General features: G+C 49.4%; 1 protein-coding gene across 3 annotated transcripts; it reads left to right on the top strand.

Annotated features, from left to right (window-relative positions):
* Window positions 1-1,193: 1,193 nt before the first annotated feature.
* On the top strand, window positions 1,194-14,934 carry KLF15 (KLF transcription factor 15). Of its 3 annotated transcripts, none has more exons than XM_049826498.1 (3): window positions 1,194-1,217; window positions 5,584-6,691; window positions 12,867-14,934. In XM_049826498.1, exons 2-3 carry the CDS (start codon window positions 5,649-5,651, stop codon window positions 13,033-13,035), a joined length of 1,212 nt encoding a protein of 403 aa, XP_049682455.1. In that variant the 5' UTR covers window positions 1,194-1,217; window positions 5,584-5,648; the 3' UTR covers window positions 13,036-14,934. The 3 variants fall into 3 exon arrangements, with proteins under 3 accessions (XP_049682455.1, XP_049682454.1, XP_049682452.1); XM_049826497.1 differs by lacking the exon at window positions 1,194-1,217 and adding an exon at window positions 3,363-4,451; XM_049826495.1 differs by lacking the exon at window positions 1,194-1,217 and having other exon boundaries at window positions 4,490-6,691.
* Window positions 14,935-19,393: the final 4,459 nt, after the last annotated feature.

The following is a 19,393-nucleotide window of genomic DNA, read 5'->3' as shown; positions in this document are numbered from 1 at the left end:
GTAGGGATGGTGCTCCGTCCCAGGTAGCCCTCGAAAAGGCGCAGGGACCTGCTGTCCCACGCCTACATTCTGGTACCCCAGGCTGCACCTTCCCAAGGATGCGAAAAATCTGAAGAACCACCGGTTGAGCGGAAAAGCTCACCGCTGCTGCAGCCGGCAGCCTGCGAGCTTCCTCAGCCGGGCTTCACCTCCGCAGGGGTCAATCGCGGATCCTGCTCCGTGCCGAGAGCGGCTGTGTGTATATCCGTAAACAAATCGGTATATGTATCCATACGAAAGCCTAGCGATGGCTGTAATAACACTGGGGGGGGGGGGGGGGGGACCCCGACCCCAGTGCTTTCCCGCACGCTGGAAATCACCCCCGGGCGGGAAAGGGGCAGGGGTGCGTGAGGGGGTGCAGTGTCCCCTCCCCCCCCAGCGACCCCCTCACACCGGGAGCCCCTCTCCCGCTTCACTCCCACGACCCCGCAGCCCCTCCGCGGGCTTCCCGGGGGGGGGGGGGGGGGAAGGGGGGGGACTCGCCCGCCGGCCCCGGCTCCTTGCCCCAGGCTCCCCCCCCCCGCCATCCCGGGGGCTCGCCCACGTCCTGACCCTACCGGGTTCCCCGCCCCCGGGAGGGCGGGAGGTGGGGGGGGGGGGGCCGGGCCGGGCGGTGCCGCGGCTCCCATTGAGGTCGGGGCCGGGCCGGCCCCCGCCGCGGCGGGGGCCCAATGGGGAGGACGGACGCGGTCGAGCCTCTCCCGGGCCTCCCCCCGTCGTCGTGTCGTGTCGTGTGTCCCCCCCCCTCCCGCCGCCGCCGCCGCCGCCGGGCGGCCGTCATGTGAGGGGGGATATAGTACTACGGGAGCGGGGCCGCGCTCCGCAGCCGCGCAGCCGCCTCCCGGGGGAGCTGCGCCCGCTCCGCCGCCGCTCCGCGCTGCCCGGCTTCACCGCCGGGGCTGCCGCTGGTTCTCGGGAAAAAGGGGGGGGAGGTGTGTGTCCTCGGCGTGGTGGTGGGTTATTTTGCGGGTTTTATTCCCCGTGGGTTGGCTTTTTGTTCTTGGGTTATTTTTTTTTTTTTTTTTTTGGTGCGTTTGGGGTGGGTTTTTTTCTGTTTTCACTGTTGTTTGCGCGTTCTTCTGAGCGTTCTTGGTATCCCCCCCCCCCCCTCCGCACACACACATACACACACACACACCGCCCCCCCCCCCCCCCCCCCGGCTCGCAGAGGAGTTCAGGTAAGGGGGTGCGCGGGGCGCGGAGCTTTGCGCGGGTGCGCGTCCCGCCGGCGGTGCCCCCCGCACCGGCCACCGCAGCACCGGGACCCGGGGGTGGGGGGGGGGGTGTTGAGGGGGGGCTGGTGGTGTTTGTGCCGCTGCTGCGCGGTCGCGGGGGGGGTTGGAAGGTTAAATCCCCCCCCCCCCAAGCGGTGCAGTGGGGGGGTGCCGGGCTGCGGGCGGGGGTGGGGGGGGCTGGTTTTTGGCTGGAGCTGTGTCGTGCCGTGGTGTGACAGGCGATGGGGGGGGGGGGGGGGGGGGTACTACTGGTCATCGCGACCACGCTGCGGGGGGGAGGGGGGGGGGGGTGTGTGTGAGCTCCGGCCCCTAAAGCCTCCTGAAAAGGGATGAAGAAGACAATTAAATAATAATTTTTAAAAAACCAAAACACAGACCACCGCCCCCAACCAAAAACCAAACAGGCAAAACGCTTTGCAGCCGTGGAAACCCGGCTGTGTTTGTGCAGGGGGGGGGGAATTGGTGGGTTTTTTTTTCCTTTCCCTGCCCGGGCGGCTCATACGGTGCGTTATTTCGGTCAGCCCGGGGAGGGGGGGGGGGGGGGGGGTCGCCTCCAGCACCCGCTGCAGCTAAAGTGCTTCCTCTTGTGGAAACCCAAAGTTTGGGGGCGGAGGGGGGGCTGTTTCCAGAAAATAAGGCTTTGGGAACGTTTCCGCAGCTTTCCGGAGGTGGTGGGTTTGGAAACAAAAAAACCGGGAGACGCTAAACGACCCCCCTCCTTTCCCCCCCTGCCACCCCCGGGTCCGGGGAGCAGTGCAGCCCTCTTGCAGAAGGGATGAGAGCAAATGGGTTTCCTTTTGGCTGTTTTTTTTTTTTTTTATTATTATATATATATTTTTTTAGGTGTTCCCCCACCCTCCCTCACCCCCCCACCTGCATTTCTAGGTTAATTTCTTGGAAATGCTGGGCCTGGTTTATGGGTCAGTCTGTGGAGCAGGAGTCAGCCTGAACAGATTTAAAATCTTCTAGGGAGCAAGAGAAAACCCTAAAGAGATTAGTCCTAAACTAGAAAAAGCTGTAGCAGTATATACACAGGGAATATCTGTCAGTGTATCTGAACCCATATACTGCTGTGCGATGAGTTGCGCTGGACTGACCGTCCAGAAATGACAGGCTGGGAAATATGTCCCCATGTTCCAGCAAGTTCCCAGGACTTAATGTTATAATGTTACTCTGAGTCAGAATATGCCTTCTCTGTTTTGGGGTTTTTTGTTTTGTTTTTTGGTTTTTTTTTTTAAGCTGGTGATTAGATGGACAGGTTTTAAACAGAACAACATGTTTCTGGCAGAAAGGACATCATAACAATCCAGGGAACTCTTAAAAGTTGGAGACAGTCGTGCTGCCGTGTGCTGTTGAACAGCTGCTGTATTTCACTCCAGAAGTGGCTGGTTTTCAGTGGCTCAGGCACTGAGGTCCCTCTATAAGTGCTTACATTTCTAATGTGTTTTCAAGGCTCCTAGAGATGAAAGTGCTTTATGTAAACAGCATCATTAGTTTTCATAGCTTGTGCAGCCATGGCTTTTTTTTTGGTTTTGTTTTTTAATCTTCTGGTTTTGGCTGTGTCTTCAGGCAAAGTAGGGATGAAAGCCTTTTGGTTGTTACTCTGTCCTTTAGGATAAAATATGGCCCGGGCCCGATCCTGCATTCCAGGCATTCCCCAAAATCTTCTTGGCTGTTCTGCAAGTTTTGAGAGTGCACAGAAAGCAGCTCTGGCCCGTAATGTGCCTGGATCTATTTGCCTCTGACAGTCAGTCCCCTCTTCTTAAAATGACTCTCGTTACACCAACTGACATTGCTCCTTGTCAAGAGAGATGGGGAAATAAGTGTGTTGGTTGTTTTCTGCTGAGGTATGTTTCTCACAGCAGCTGCTAGGGGTTTGTTGGGTTTTTTCCCCCTCCTTTAAGCTGTTGTTCAAGTTAGGGTTTAGTTCTATTCCCAGTGAAATATATGGATATTTTGATATGTGGCTTCCTAGTTCTCGCAGGCATTTAAAGAAAACTTGAACTTCACTAGCCACTTTTGGTCTTTCCCCGCATGTGGAGCACGCCAGCTTTTCTTAGAAAAAAAAAAATACCACCGTTCTTCAGAAGTTCAAGCTGGAACAATGCAGACATGGGAGGGAGGATCAGAAACCATCTGTGGGCAAGTCCTCCTTTCTGCCCCACATTTCACAAGGCAGTCACTGGGTTTTGGTGCAAGATAGAAACAAGCTATTTGGGTGAATTCTTACTGGAAGCCAATACAAACTTCTCAGAAGCAGATTGTGTTTTCTGTTTCAAAACTGGGAATAGCTCAGCTCTGGGACTTCTGCTGGAGGAACTTTCCATCAATGCAGAGATTTAGAAAAAAAAAAAAAGTCCTGTGTGTTAGAAATAGTTCAGCTCTTCTGTCTCTTCACTTTTACTATAAGAAATGATTATAGGCTAGGGTCACAAAACAGAGCCACTAACCTCTGTTTGAACTTCCTCGTGTTCGGCACATGTGGGTATTTCATTATCGGTTCGGAGGCATAGCTGACTGACGGGCTGTGCATACCAGGAAAATGTGCAATCTTACTTTTAAGTCTCTCTTTCAACCTCCCCTACTTCCTCCATGTGTGTATGGAGGAGGAAGCTGTACCTTTAAGAAATACATTTTTTCCCCCCGTTTCCTGTGAAATATTAATAGCTGCTGCCAATGGGATGGAGCTCTTTAAGGGTGTTGTGTAAAATATCTCACTCTCCGTTCACTGCAGCACTGAGCACATAGACACCTTTTTCTCTAGAGAAGGCAAAGACAGGGCAAATTTTGGAGACTGGGCAGCAAGGATGCTCTGCAATAACAGTAACAACCATTCCGTTCCCTGCACAAAACTGGGAGCTATTGACTATTCATGGCAAAGCGTCCGAAGCGCAGCAGCAGAGCCTGTGGAAAATGACAGCGTGTAACAAGATTGACTGGCATTTCCTTCGCGCTGGGTCACATGCCTCCTAATTCACACACACGCACAAAACCTCATAGGCTGATCAAATGACTTCTATCTCTGCAGTCCACATACCTTCCACAGAAAGAGTTGTTTTATTATGCACATACACAGCTCTGTTTTCAATCAGTCACCTTGAGCGAATGACTGAGGGCCAGTGTTTGCTCCGTCCGGAGGTCTCTGCGTTTGCTCTCTAAGAGGCATAGTCTCCATCCGTAAGCAATTTATTTTTTTTCCTCGGGGGGGGCAGGGGGGGGAAGAAAACAAATACATAGATGCCCCTCCTGCCTTCCCCTCCCCAGAAACCTTTCTAGGAAGTTTGCTCGGCTTAACTGGCAAGGCGCAGGACGGTCACCGCTGTCGGTGAGCGTTGCGGTGGGCTGCGCTAGGAAGGAAAAGGATTTTGCCCTCGTGCCTCTGTGGGGTTGCAGCGGGACTATGGCTCATGCGAAGAGGAGCTTGCGGGATGCTGCCCGCTCGCTGCCTTAACACCGAGGGGGGAGACTGGGAGCGCAGCTGCCCACCATGGGTCACGGCAGATTGAGATGCCGGGGGTCTGTACGAGCCCTCCCAGTTTAGCAACTGGCACGAGGTTCAGATCACCTCGACCTCCGGGAGAGAGATGAGTATGGAGTGATGAGGTGAAACCAGCTACCAGCTGGCTTGCCAGGACATGGTAATTAGCTCAATGCAGTGCCAGCCTTATTAAGGGCAGTGCAGGTGATGATGACGTTGGCACACTGATTCATTACATCTGGAGGGGAAAATCCGCCTAGTAAATGCTGAAGCACAGTAAATATTTTTGGCTCCTGACAGATTGATCCTTGCATTATGCTGATTAGCCTATATTTGTAGAACTGAGGAAGTTAAAAATAAGGTTGGTGGAAAGCTACAAGATAAGGAAAGGATTTGCATTTTATGGCCACCAGCAATAAACTTCTTTTTTTATTTGTTTTTTGGGGTGGTAAAAATTTCAACACTGTATTTTTTTCTCCCCATTCCCTTCTTTGGCTCTAGGTTTCACTGTTAGGTGAAAGCCCATAATTTATTTTCTCTTGCCAGTAATATTCTGGAAGGGAGCTGTAAATCTAGAGCGCACACAGTTGGGAAATGATTTCTGAAAGAATTCTTTTGCAAATACGTGGTGCAATCCTGCAAAATGCTTTGGCCCTGACAGACCTTAGGGGGTGGTACAGACATATCAAAGCGTGTAGCAGCATGTGTACTCAGTGAGAGTGGATGCTTTGGACTTTCCTGTGAGCGAGAGGGCTTTACGAGCTGTAAGTTCATGGAGATAAATGATTAAACCAACTTCTGACTGTTGCTGTTTTGTTTTCCTACACTCAGGCTCTCACCTGAACTCTCACCGCCTGGTATATGCTGTTAGGATATCCATAAGAGATCGCCCAGGAATGGTGGATCACTTGCTGCCTACCGATGAATCCTTTTCATCTACAAGATCTTCTCTTGGATACTTTGGGGACATGACAGCAGGGGTGAGGTCCTACCAAATGCTGCCCTCTCCCCTGTCGGAAGATGACAGCGACTCGTCCAGCTTTTGCTCTTGTTCCAGCCCTGACTCCCAGGTTCTCAGCTCCAGCTATGGAAGCACGTCCAGCGCGGAAAGTCAGGACAGTATCTTAGACTACTTACTGTCCCAGGCATCTTTGGGGAACACTGCTGCATCATGGTGGGACAAAAGGAGACTTCAGCCAATAGTGAAAGAGGAGTACTTTAGGTTGCCTGAATTTGCCGTGGATATGGAAGACTCAGGACCATTTCAGCCCACGCTTGAGGAAATTGAGGAATTTCTGGAGGAGAACATGGAGTTGGAGCTCAAAGAAAGACCTAAAAGCGAGACCAAGGACTTGAGAGCTTGCAGCCAAGTTTCTGTTGCTTCGCTACAGCAAAAAGACCATATGTTACCCAGCGCTAGTTTAAAAGAGAGTAAAAATGAACAGTTGAGCAGCTCAGCAGAAGGTGGCCAAGCTTCAAATGGAGGAATGTCCCTGGAGAATGGGATACCGGTTATGCTCCAAATTCAGCCTGTACAGATCAAACAGGAGTCCAACACGAGCCCCAGTTCCCAAGGACCAGCACAGGAGAACATTAAAATTGCACAGCTCCTAGTCAACATCCAAGGACAGACATTTGCCCTTGTGCCTCAGATAGTTCAGTCGTCCAATTTGAACTTGTCCTCTAAATTTGTCCGCATTGCTCCTGTCCCCATCGCCGCCAAGCCAATTGGGCCAGGAGGCATGATCCAGGGTCAGACAGGAATCATCATGGGTCAGAAATTTCAAAAGAACCCTGCAGCAGAACTCATTAAAATGCACAAATGTTCTTTTCCTGGTTGTACCAAGATGTACACGAAAAGCAGCCATTTGAAAGCCCACCTGAGGAGGCATACGGGAGAAAAGCCTTTTGCATGCACGTGGCCGGGTTGTGGATGGAGGTTAGTATTGGGGTGCACCACTGTCCAATCCCCCTTCCCCTTTTTGCTCGCTTGACCTAGCTTGCCAAGCAGGTAGATTTGCACTCTGTTTTATAAACTGTTTCTGTTCCCAAAACTTGTTTGGTTGGTTTGAGAATTAAGACTTTTCTTCCTGTTGGGTAATCCAGGGGCTTTGATAATTAAATAGCACAGCATCACCTGCTGGCACCAGCTGTTTAAGTGTCTTACAAAAAATAAAAGTTGTCTGTTATTTGTATTTCATTCCAAGAGGGTCAGATTAAGCTTGTTACTGCAGGCAATACATCAGTCTGGTTGCAACACACCAGCTGCAGCAGATGCTTGGCTGGTACCAGCTGAGGGCTGTGAGTGAACTGGATGGTTTAGGGCAGAATCGCCGAGTGTGGCTGCATGTGGCTCCAACTGCAGGGGGCTAAACATGATCACTGAAGGGCTGTGATAAGCGAGTGTGCTTAAGAGCAGCAGTATGCTGTGCAGTTTCATAGAAAATGCACTCCATCCCACTCCTTCTGGAAATGCTGGCAGCGACGCTCCGGCATGCTCTGGGTTTTATTCTCTGCGTTGATTCAGAAAAATGTGTGGGTGCCACTCAAAGTTGCAAAAGGCTGTCAGATGTAACAACATAACCAGAAGGCTGAGGTGGAGTTAAGCATTGCTTGAATGAAAGATTGCAGGTTTGACTGAACAAAACATTTTGCAGATGATCTCTCTCGCATTTTTTTAAGTTGTTTGGTTTTTTTAATACTAGTTGAAAAATTAAAACTTTGTTTAAAATAATCAACTTTTTCTTTTAAGGAAACTTTGACGGAAGCCTTCCTCCCTCTTTCCAATTAGCTGTACTACTAGCATGCCTGCTGGCAAGTGTTAATACATAGCACCACAAATTATGATGGGAGAAAACAAAGTCTTCGCTCCCTTGTATTAAATTAAACTGTTATTTCTTCCAAAGAATATCTCGCAGAGCTTCAGCGAGCAATGTCTAATGAGGAAATGGGTTGTGATCATGGGGAACAGATGAGGTAAAAAGTAACAGGAGAGGGTTGTGTAAAAATGCAAATATGTGAGACGTGCAGCAGTTAGAGATGGCTGAATTGGCTTGAGGGAAAAGGTCAGAATGGGGCTGAATCCTCTGCTCCCCAACTGGACCAGTTTGAAGCTTGCCTCTCAGAAGGACTGAGGAGATCAATGTAACTAATTTCTTTGGTGATTTTCTTTCTGGTTTCAGTTTATGGTGGCTTTACAAACTGGTGGTGATTTTCTTTCTTTTTTCCTGGTGGCACTTTTCATGAGCTGGGCTCAGTGGCTTGCTGCTCAGGATGCACTGAAATTAAAGCCGTGTTATTTAGCTGATCGGTCCCATAAGCCACAGGCTGGTTTGCTCCTGACCTGCAGGAGAGGCACTCGCTCCTTTTTGTTTGGTTGCCGGAGTACGTGCGCGCAGGCAGCAGATGTGCCTCCTGCCTGTGAACGTGGCTGTGGGTGTCATGTTGGCTTTCCTTGCGCTGGGATGTGAGCAAAACTCATTTTTGCTTGTGGCACGTGAGGGTTTGTCTGATCCATGCTGAGATTAATACCAATGCTCCCGGTGACTTTTGTGGCTCAAGATCAGGAGCCTGAAGTGTTGCCTGTGGGTGACCTTCTCCAGCTCTGGCTTATTACAGAGCTGGGGTTTCCCAGGCTGCAAAACCAAGGGGAACATTTAGGAAAAATATTAAGTGATAAGGGATGGAGATTGAATGTACACCGGGGTGCCTGCCTTCTCCCAGAGTTACAGTGAAGGGTGCGGATCAAAAGCAGGATGCAGGTGTAAGGTGGGCCAAGAGAAGTGCAGGTCCCACAACCAGGAGCACCCTGAACTTTCACTCTCAGTGAGCCACAACTTTTTAAAGATGAGGAACCCAACAGGGATGAGAAATTAATCACCTTAGCTACGAGGAACACGTGTCTTGTCCACAAAGAGCTTCTGGAAGCGCTTTTCAAACTCTCTGTTGCTGTTTGTCTTGTTGCATTTCACAGCCCAGGCTGGTTCCCCAATCCCCAACACCCCCAGACTTTGGAAGGGCTCTGCTCTGGGGGGGAGGCTTATAGCCAGCAGGAGAGGCAGCGCTTGGGGAGCTGCTTCCTGCGCTCACAGCAAGCCTTAACACTGGCCTGAGATTCCCGCACATCCCCTACGCACTGCTCCTACATCAAAGACCATACCCAATTGAGCACTGAATTACTCAGTCCCCTTTCATCAATAAAACATGTTTACCTTTTCCAGCGAGAGCTGTGATCTCATGTGACTTAAGTCAAATGCATCTGGACTCTCTGTTTGCTCCCAGTTTTATATGTTCTCAGATGATTTTAAGCACTAAAACATTGCTGGGCTCTGTTTTCCCCCTCCTTTCGTTGCGTTCTTGAGCTTGCGTATTTATTTTTTCACCGAAGACGCTTAAGATCTGACCTCACTGAAGATAGTAATTTCACAAACAAAACAAAGTGTTGCCTAGCACAAAGTGGCTGAGCTGTGGGGTATTAAAGCTTCCCCAGCTTTCTGGGGCAGCCCTGCTATGGTGAAGTTGCATGCTTTAAATGCACCTAGGTAGGGGTGCACACACAGCAAACCCTTTTGCTAAGCCCCAGGACAGCTGGAGATCCCCGAGCACCTCCCTAGAGGAGACTGAACCCTGCTTGCTTGCGCCCTTCCTTGGCACGGGGCAAGGGCTGTTTTCGGCAGGCTGCAGAGAGGTGTTCATAAGTGGCCGGTGACCCATTGCGTTCGATACCCCGCTGTACCGGTCGGCGCGCTGATCCGTGTCATGCCAGCTTATGCCTTTGGCACACACCAGCCTCTGGTTAGCGCTGCTCCTGAGACGGCCCCGGCCAAAAAACTGAGCTGTGGCGTGGGCCTGTCCCCAGCAGCCGAGTTGTGGCATGGAGCAAGAGAAGCTCTTGCTTTCCCTCCCTTGGCGCAGCAGCGTACAAAGCTGCAGTTGTAAGGCCCGGGGGATTAGGCAATCGCGTTTAAACGCCCTGCCGTGTGTCGTTGGGCTGGAGGCGCTTCCCCGCAGCCGGCTCTGCGGGGGACAGTGCGCAGTGCAAGCTCCGCCTGGTTTGGAAGGAAGAATCTAAAGGCTCGTAATGTGCGTGGCCGGGAGCGTGTATGGGACCGGGTGAGCGTGGGGAGGACCATGTGTGGGACAGGTCAGGGCAGGCGTCTCACGGTGGCCTTTTTTGCTGGTGCTGTGCAAAGGGGTTTGCAGGTGCGCAGGAGGAGCGCTGGTTTAGTGTAGCTGTGTTTGGGGATGGGCAGGATGAATCCAGAGCCTCTCCTCCATTGCGGAGGAGAGGTACAGCCTGGGTCAGTCTCAATGGCTGGTGGCCGTGGTAGGGACCATGGAGTGCTAGGCTGAAGCTGTTGACCTTTCTTGCCCTGTGAGCCACAGAGCGATGTCCTCATTTGGCCGGGAGACGTGGGACATCCTACATATCGGGGAGCTCTAGGATTTGTCTCCAAGGGAGATGCAGTTACAAGTCCTTTGGGGTCCCACCAGGCAGAAGGATGAAGGAGACTCTTCTAGTTGCTGCAGGATTGCCCAGATCCGTCCACCTTTCTGCTGAAGGAGGAATCCTTCTGGAAATGGCAGTGACTTTGGATGTCACTTGGGGGTGTGAACCCCCCCAGGTGTTCCTTGGGGGTACCTTGGTTTTGTTTGAATTTGGCATTCCACTGGGGATTATTTGCAGTTTTCTTGGGGTGATCTCAGTGCCAGAACGTGCTGCAAATATCAGTTCACTGCAGAGCCAGGCCACCAGATCATCCCGGATTCCTTGTCCCAGCCTTTGCGTTGTTTTTTTGTAAACACACTGACAGCTCGAGGTTTATTTCTGTGGGCTCTGTAAGTTGATCTTTCCGTGACTGCTGGGGAACAGTATTGCAACATTCCTGCCTCTTCAGCTAAGGACATCGTTATGAGGCAGAGTGTATTTTTATCAGATGAACTCATCCGAGCTCCCAGGGTTATGAGTAGAGCTCCTCGTTCCTCATATGCACCTCTTTCTCCCCCACCATCCATGCAATCCCTATCAAAATGCACTTGTGGAGCTGCTGTGCAGGATTAGCTATGTGCTACTGCACTTGTGGTGCAGATGGTGACCTTAATGGCCAAGGTCACGGGACAAGGCAACCTGGACACATCTCGTTTTTCTCCTTCTTTGAGTGGCAAGCCTGTATGTAAGACCATGGCTCTTTGCAAATGCGCTTTTCCCTCTCTGCTACCTCTTTTCCCTGGACGTGGTTGCCACCGCTGGCAACAGGTCCATTCCTTGTCCAGCGTTGAGGCCCGCTGAGGCAGTCTGCACAGGCAACATCCTGCCCTCTCCAGAAAGATGCTTAGTCCCACTCATCCGTAGAGCATCCCTCCAGGGATGTGGCACTGGGACTAGCTTACTGCTAAGGACTCGGGAGAAATCCCTGGCCCTGCTGCTCCCAGGTCCAGACTGTGGTTTTGGAAGGAGCAGGGTTGCTAGAGAAAGCAAAAGTGCAGGTACTAGGGCCAAAGAGAAACCCCTGTTGTAGCCTTTATGAAGAAGACGCGTCCCAGGTGAGGAACAGATTGATGGCTCCATTAGGGTATCTGCCTATTGCTCTTAATGGTGAATTTGAGTCTTTCACCATGGGGATACCAAAGCGAGGACAAGGCAGAAAAGCAAGAGAACACGTGAAGGAACTGCCCTGGGAGAGATGTGTCCGCTCCGTATCTTAGCTATGGTGAGTATCTGCACCTGCATCTGCTTTGCGCTGGCTGCAGAACGCTCCCTGGGTAGCATCACCGGACTGAAGAGCTGCAGGAACTGAGGAAACCATTCCCAGCTTTCCCAGTGCCTACACCCTGTTCCTCAACTGGTGGCGGGAGATCAGAGCTAATGGAAACCTTTATGTGGAAAATTATTTTTCTTCCATGAAGGACTTTTTCATAGGAGCCCAGCGGTCCTGTTTTCCCCCTTTCATAAAAATAGCATATTCACTCTGTTGGTGATGTGATATTTTGCTCCAGAAGGGCACATTTTTCTACATGTTCTTTCCCTGATTTATTCAGCTAGCGCCCATGACTTCATTTATTTATTGTAAATAAACAGCTGATACCATTTCTTGCAAGCTCTCTTTCTGTGCCGCTCTTTGTTACTGCTCTGGCAACAAAACACTTAATTGCCCTTTGTCAGGCAGCAAATTTTTTTGTACCCATCTGGACAGGGCTGTTTTAGAGTGACATTATTAATTAACCCTGTGGCTCCCAGTCAGGTCCAAGCTGGAAATAGAGCCAGCCCCGCTGTTAAGACCAAAGGATTAGCTGATTTGAGTTCAATAAAGCCTGGGGGATTCACAGTGGCTGTTTGGGGATTTTTCTGTGGAGATGGAAGGTGGGAAATATCTAAAATTGAAATGACTGTGGGTGACAATTTTGGTAATTAAAGGCTTAATCTTGATTTCAATTTACCCATGAAGTAACTATGCTAATGGCCATTGGGGGCCACCTGCATTTCAGCTGTTACCATGTTGAGCATCTCTGGTACTGAGATGTTAATGAGTCATTATTTAGCCTGCAGGAGCATGTACAAAAGCCAATTTTTCAGCTGGATTTGGTAAGCCAAGTAATTTCTGGGTAGCTATGTCTGGCTGTTATCTGGGGTCCGTCTCAAACTAGGTGCAATCACTGGATGTCCGTTGTGCTCGTGTCAGTGGGAGCTTGGAGTAGACCTCACCTGTGGGACTTTGGTTGTTATCTCTGCTTGAGAATGGTCCGTGCTTGGATTTGCAGGAGAGAGGTTGTGGGACAGGCTTTGATGGGGACTGGCAGAGGGATCAAGAGCTGTTTTAGTTGAATTGTACCCATGTTATTGGGTTTACGGCCAGGTTCGTACAAATGTTGCCTCCATGCATTGCTCTGAGTCCAGAGTTGACGTGGGATGAGGTTGATTACTGTGTGTTTCCATCACTGCTGCTGGCTGCCGGTCGGGACCAGACCGGCCCTGTTGTGTGTCCCTTTCAGTTTGCGCATTTGGGCTTTGCCGCAAGTGGAGTCTCCCAGTGGTCTGAGGGGACATTTTTGTCCACTGTGAGAGACTTAGCAATGTAAAAACCCATTTATCTGAAAAGGCTTCCCTTCTCTTGCAGGTTCTCCAGGTCAGATGAGCTGTCCCGGCACAGGCGCTCCCACTCGGGGGTGAAACCCTATCAGTGTCCTGTCTGCGAGAAGAAGTTTGCTCGAAGTGACCACTTGTCCAAACATGTCAAGGTGCATCGGTTCCCACGAAGCAACCGCTCCGTCCGCTCCGTGAACTGATTGGTCCCGCTTTCCCCTTCCCACCCAGCCATCCTACAACAGCTGATGACAGCACTTTGCTCACTATATTTCTAGTGATAATTTATTTGTCTCCACAGAACAGTCAATGCTGTTACCTGATACCACCATGTCTGAGTATCCCACGTCCTTTAAAGATGATTTGAGAATGAAGTTCTTTTTGGGTCAAGGGAGGGGGATGCTTCTTCCTTTTTGTCTTTTTTTTTTTTTTTTTTTTTAAGTATGTTATTTTCCTTTCCTTCTATCTTTCCCTCCTTTGCTGCTGCTTCTTTTGGAAATTACAGTGTTTTATTTTTAGCTGTTTTCTGCTGCACAGGAAAATGTAAGAGTTGCTTGCTGCTAGTTAATTATAGCCCTGGCATTCCTGAGGGCTTTGCTCATGTACAGGCCATTCATTGTGAGTTTTTATTAAGCTGCTCTATTTGTCCAGTTTGGAAACAGCAAATTCCTTTTGAAATGAAAACAACTCCTTTGTTTTTGGGTCGCCTGAGCCAAGGATTTGTAGGGGCTGGCCATAGGAGGAGGAACAGTGGGAGTCAGGGACAGGGGGAGGCAAGGCATGGAGAGCGCTGGAACGCGCCTCCGCACCTCCGATTTCTCCGGCTCACGTTTACCTTTTCCTTGGCTAGGGCTATATATAAATATTTATGTATATATATTCATACATACATATAAATATATATTTAAGCAAAGGTGTACCCCAAGCAAACCCGGAAGCTCAGGCTGGATGAAATGGCTTGGAGTGGAGCCTTTTGGTGTGGCCGAGCGCGTACTTCTGTGCATGCTTCTCCTGTCCCGTGCTGCCGCGGGGGTGAAAGGGTGCCCATGCGTTGAAGGAAACGCTGCTTTCCTTTGACTCTGGTTGGCAGCATCCACCGTCTTTAGCCGAAGAGCTGTTGTCCGGCACGTAAAGCAGCAGGAAGCCGTTTGTGGGAACGGCTGAGCTCTGTTCTGTCTCTGCTCCTGTCCTCTTGTGTGATCTTGGGGGAGAAACCCAAGCGCCAGCCCAGGAGGTGCCCGGTGGTCCTGGTGAGCACCGGGCATCCCGAGCATCCACTGCGAGTCAACGCCTGGCTGGCTGGAGCCAAGTCTCCTCCGTTCGTCCACTGGCCGGCAGCGTCTTGTAGGTTGTAGCTGTACCCAGGGGAGGGTGGGAGGCATCGTGGCCTGGTGGGACAGCGCTGCGAGATCTTCTGTCCGAGGGTGATCTTCAGAGCTGATCCTCTCCTTACTGACAGCTGTGTCAGAGCTCCGTGCAGCTGGGGTGGGCGAATGGGTGAGAACAGTAGCCAAAAGAAACAAATTTGTGTGGTAGCTGGCTAAGAAGGGAATTTAAACAAATAATCAGATGGTAGCAGGCAAGTGATTTTGTTTGTGTTTCTTCTCGTTTTGTTTTTCCTTTTGAACTCTGGCAATTGTAAGAAGCTTTAGAAGAAAATAGAATTCAGTAATTAGGAACGATTTTATAATGGATGTTGCATTTCCTTTCCATTTGCAGACGGCATCTGTTTGTCTTTTTGTTGGCAAAATGGGAAATGGGAAACTGCGATTCTAGCGCTAGGCAGAGCAGGAGCCCACGCTGTGCAAGAACAACAGGTCTAGATAAAGCGAATGCATTCCTTTTGTCCTCTAGAAATTAATATAAATGAACTATCATCTGTTGACTGGTTTATATCACATCCTATGAATGTATGTAAATAAAACTGTACATAGATGCATATCTATATAAAATATCTTTTAATAACGTATCAAAATTTGTGTAAATTGGAAACAAAAATACCTATAAAGCCAGTGTACATAAGTTACAATTCTGTATATTTTCTTTTGTTCTTCATAAAAATATATTTACTTTGACAATAAAATGAAAATGAAAATTTTAAATCCCTTCTTGAAATTATTATTCATTAATTTCCATTGTAGCCAGCTCTGTAATCAGGACAATAGCACTTGAAATTTTGATTCACCTGGATGTAAGTTTTCAGGTGCTGGGGAACAGGGAGATGATGGAACAGATCTGAAATTGTCTTCAGAAGTTTTTCTCATCTCAGAAAGTTCTTGGGAGGCACGAGATACTTCAGCTCTCCCTTCGCCGGAGCCCTCACGCCTTGCCTGGCAGCCGTACTGGGACCCGAATGCCTTCTGTGGTTTCTGACCGCTGTGGAACAGGTCTGCAGCTGCAGTAAAATGGTGGTTAATAAATTAGAGCAAGGAGGTTTTGAGGAAATTCAAGCTCTAGTGGTTAGTGTGAAGGAGGAAGGGCTTCAGAGTCTGCTTGAGGCTGTGACGGTGACTCACTGTGTGACCCAGGACGAAGGACTCAATTGCCATGTGCTGCAGTTCCCTTTCTTGTAAAGTGGGGATAATAATGCATCATAGTGATACTGTGGGACTTAATTTATGTTTATGTGATCCTTGGATGGAAGGAGCAAGCATTAAGACTGGTAGTCACAAGATTAGATTGTGAAAGAAAGGCTCGGCACGGCGGAGGTCTTGGTGCCAAGGCGCTTCAGTTGGCTCTTCTGTAAATCCCACGTCTGAAAGAGTGATGTGAAGGATCTGTGGTACGAAGTATGCCTCAGGCCTGAGGAGAAGATGCCCTGTTCTGCAACAACCATTGCTTCCCATTCGTAACAACAGGGGCATGAACGTGATGCTCTTGTGATCTGCAAGCTGGGACATCTCTCGCACTGTGCTTTTGATTGCTTGGCCTCCACTGGAAGAAGAAACCAGCAACGTTACTGGTGTTAAAATCACTTCCGAGTCTCCATGGGAGCAATGGTGCAGTGGGTCCAGATCTTCTCCCAGCAAGAATCACTCTGAGACTAATGGGCACTTCGGGATTAAAGTCTTTCCCTGAAGAACAGCCACCACAAAACGCCAGCTGATGAGCCAGGGCTCTCCAGACCCCCGGCTGTTTTTCCCAGAGAACCCCTATGAGTCTGGCAAGAGGACCGAGGGATGAGGCAGTCTTAACTTCTGTTCACTCCAGGTTGTTGTTACCTCCTGAGATGTAGCCTGAAGACCAGAGTCCTAAGGACAGCTGTTTTAGGAACGCTAGTTGCGTACACGCTTTAATTAGCAAGCCTGCACCAAGAGGATCTCCGATTCCCTTCTGTTCTCACCCTATCGACATCCTGCATTAAACCAGCTGCTTTATTTTAACCAGCGTCTCGGTCTCCTCCCCATCTCATCTGGAGGTCTGATATTGCTGTAGCGTTGGGCAATTCACCCTGCAAGACACTCAGGGCAGAAGTTGTTATTTTGCTGCAAGAGGCAATACTTAAAGCTGAAGTGGAGTAATGCAACATACCTGCTGTTGGAGCACAGCAGTGCAGATACCTAAGATCTAAGCTATGTTTTAGCCTGGAATATTTTCCATGAAACACTTATTCTCTTTCTTTTTCTTTTCTTTTTTCTTTTCTGTTTTAAGTACGGTTTCTGAGTGTGGATTGTGTGGGTTTTTCTGGCTAATACCTGTAAGGAAATTTAAGCTTAAGTAAAAGGTGCAGTATTTTGCTCAGAAGAGTAGGGCCATGTTTGCTGTGAAAGAAGAGTTTGTTCTGTGTGAAAATTAATGACATTTTTGAAGGTTTGTCACAAAAAAAGTAGAAATTTCCAAAAGAGATTTTGATGTTTGTTTTATATAGAATTACTGGCCTGCCTGGGCCTTGCTGATTAGTGAGAAAAACGTTGCCTTGCATTAAGCCCAATTACTCAATATCCACCTGAAGATAAATATATATTTAAGTGCTTTGATGCCACAACTGTAGATAAGATTATTATGTCCCTGCTTCAGCAACTCTGCATGGCAAAGCACAGCATGGTATTGTTACACATATGCCTAAGTCTCATTGACTTAAAACATCTGTAATTGGGTTTATGAGGTGTGAATGGACACATGTGCAGTGTTAGAGCCTTCACGTGATGGTCATGATCTGGTTCCTAACACTTGCAAGATCTCTGTATGTTTCTAAAAGGCTTTACTGGCAATTTCTGGCTGTTTATAGTCTCTTCATCAGAGCTAGTGGTGAAGAAATAGTGTTATGAGAGGTGAAGAAGCGTCAACTGGGAATGTTGTACTCAAGGTAAGGGCTAAGCATGAGGAATAAGAGTGAAGTGACCTGACTTGTGTGACTAATGGCTGAACACTGAGCTGAGCAGAGCAGTAGAGTGATGCGTCCAAGACCACAGAGCAACGCAAAGGGGAAATGGGAACAGAACCAAGAAGTCCCAAATGTCCTTTGCCCCAGACAGTGGCAGAGACCACGTCAATAACACACAGCAGGCTATAGAAGGGAAAGAGTAATAGGACATGTAAGTGAGACATCAGACAAACAAAGAAAGGTAAAGACGGGGCATGAGCTGAAGTCAGGCTGCACTGATAACGTCTACTTTTGGAAAGGATGCCAAGGAGAGGGGAATGAGAGCTTGCTGGTGTGTTGCACTTGGGAGTCACCAAGGCAAAACTCCTTAAGAGGGGTCCTGCTCCTCTGACCTGCGTTATGTGGCGGCTTTTTCCCCTGGCAGTTTTGGGGGGAGCTCAGGGAGCTGCAGCCCTATGGAAAGCAAACCAGCCCATCGAGCACGGTGGTGTGATGAAAAGTGGCAAATCTGGCTCTCTGCAGGAGTGCTTGCATTTAGACCCTGTGATGTTTGCAACAGTCCCCTGCTACCTGCACTCCCTGGCGCGGGGGGTCCACTTAAATTCTTGTGCCGGGAGCCTTCTCCTTGTCTAAATGGCCACTATACATTTAATCCAAACAATCAGGTGACTCCAGCACAAATCCAGTGGCAATATCCAGTGTTAATGATTACCCTGGCCCCCTTGGGTTATGTAAGCCTCGATGTGCTGTACCATGGGCTCTTGGCTTAGACCTGCCCTCCTTGTCTGGGAGAAATACCAAGGACCTGCCAACACACACAGAAAGCTGTTTGGAGCCAGCTAGGATTTTCCTTCTCCCCTTTTGACAGCACCTATGAAACCCGTTATTCACTCAGTTCAGCGATTGCCATGCTTTGCTTGCTTGTTATTCAGAGACACCGCTTCTAAAGAATGAGTTGTGCTAAGCTCCCACTGACTTTAGCACAAGCCAAGGACAGTGACCACCATGGCTTATTTGGGGAAAATATTTCCTAGCTAAGGCAAGGACTGCAGATCCTGGCGGGTCCTTGGCTTCCCTTGCTTATTTCTTCTGGGACATCTGTGGTTTTGTGGCTTTTAATCTCTTACCCCACAGGTTTTAGTTTTCTTCTGGCTTTTTTTTTTTTTGGGGGGGGGGTGTGCATTGAAGGTGTGTGGTGTGTGAAAAACAGATATTGTGAAGAATCTTCTAGCCTTAACATCTAGTGTGTGTTTGCATACAGCTAGAGGGATGGGACTTACTTATCGAATCTTCTGGTCCAATGATCCTATATCGTGAGGTTTGTAGCTCCTCAGTGCTCAGCATTTTATAGGTCTGAACTTTGATCTGCTCTGCCAGCTCAGTGCAGGTCTTCCCCCAGCTGGAGCTGGAGCACATTCTTCATCTCTTGCTGTGTTCCCTACCCAAGTATCACTTTTCTAATGGTTTTGTGGTTAGGCTGACTCAAAGCCCATGTAAGTACTCAATCTCCTACAGGGGTAAGGCTAGATGAACCTCTTAGGCCTTGGAGAAGTCTGTTGCAGAGAGCTTTCATCAGCTCACCCATCCTGCCCTACCGAGTGTGCATGCCTTGGCCAGTATCTCACTGAGCCCCAGCTCGCTATTCAAGTGTCCTGCAGTTTAAAGCAACACCTGACAAGGCTCTGGCCATCGTGAGCAGAGGGCAGTGTTTGCATCTCTGCCGTGTGCAGCAAGCCGAGGCATTAGGTAAAATGAGAGTGAAATACATGAGTGATAAGTAACTGTTGGGAAAGCCAACTCTCCTCTTGCTCGCACTGGTGCACGTCTGGTAACTCTTCCCCTGCTCGTGTTGGGTTCATAACCATCCTGAAAGGGAGAGAAAATTGAGGTGAATGTGGCCTATAGTTTTCTGGAAGGGAGCAGAGGAAGGAAAACAGAAACTGAAGCAAGTTATGGTGTAACAGCCACTGTTCTATCTTTTCTAGCACAAATAGAGTGACACGCTCTTTTTGCAGAAAGGGCTCTGCTTGTTGCGCAGGAGGAGGGTGGACTGACCTAGCAGCCAGCGTCAGAGCAGCTGGGGTACAGTGCTCTGGGGCAACAGCAGCTTTATGGCAGGGGGGTTAGTGAATGACGGTCAGAGGGTTGTGCCTTGGACAGCTGGCAATCATAAAGAGAAGAGGCTGGGATTGCTTGCTGTCGGTCCCTCAGGTCCACTTCCTTGTGTAAGGATACTG

This window comes from Accipiter gentilis, chromosome 23, assembly GCF_929443795.1.
Source record: "Accipiter gentilis chromosome 23, bAccGen1.1, whole genome shotgun sequence".
In the NCBI taxonomy this organism is placed as follows: Eukaryota; Metazoa; Chordata; class Aves; order Accipitriformes; family Accipitridae; genus Astur; species Astur gentilis.
This window is presented reverse-complemented; position numbering and strand designations above follow the sequence as displayed.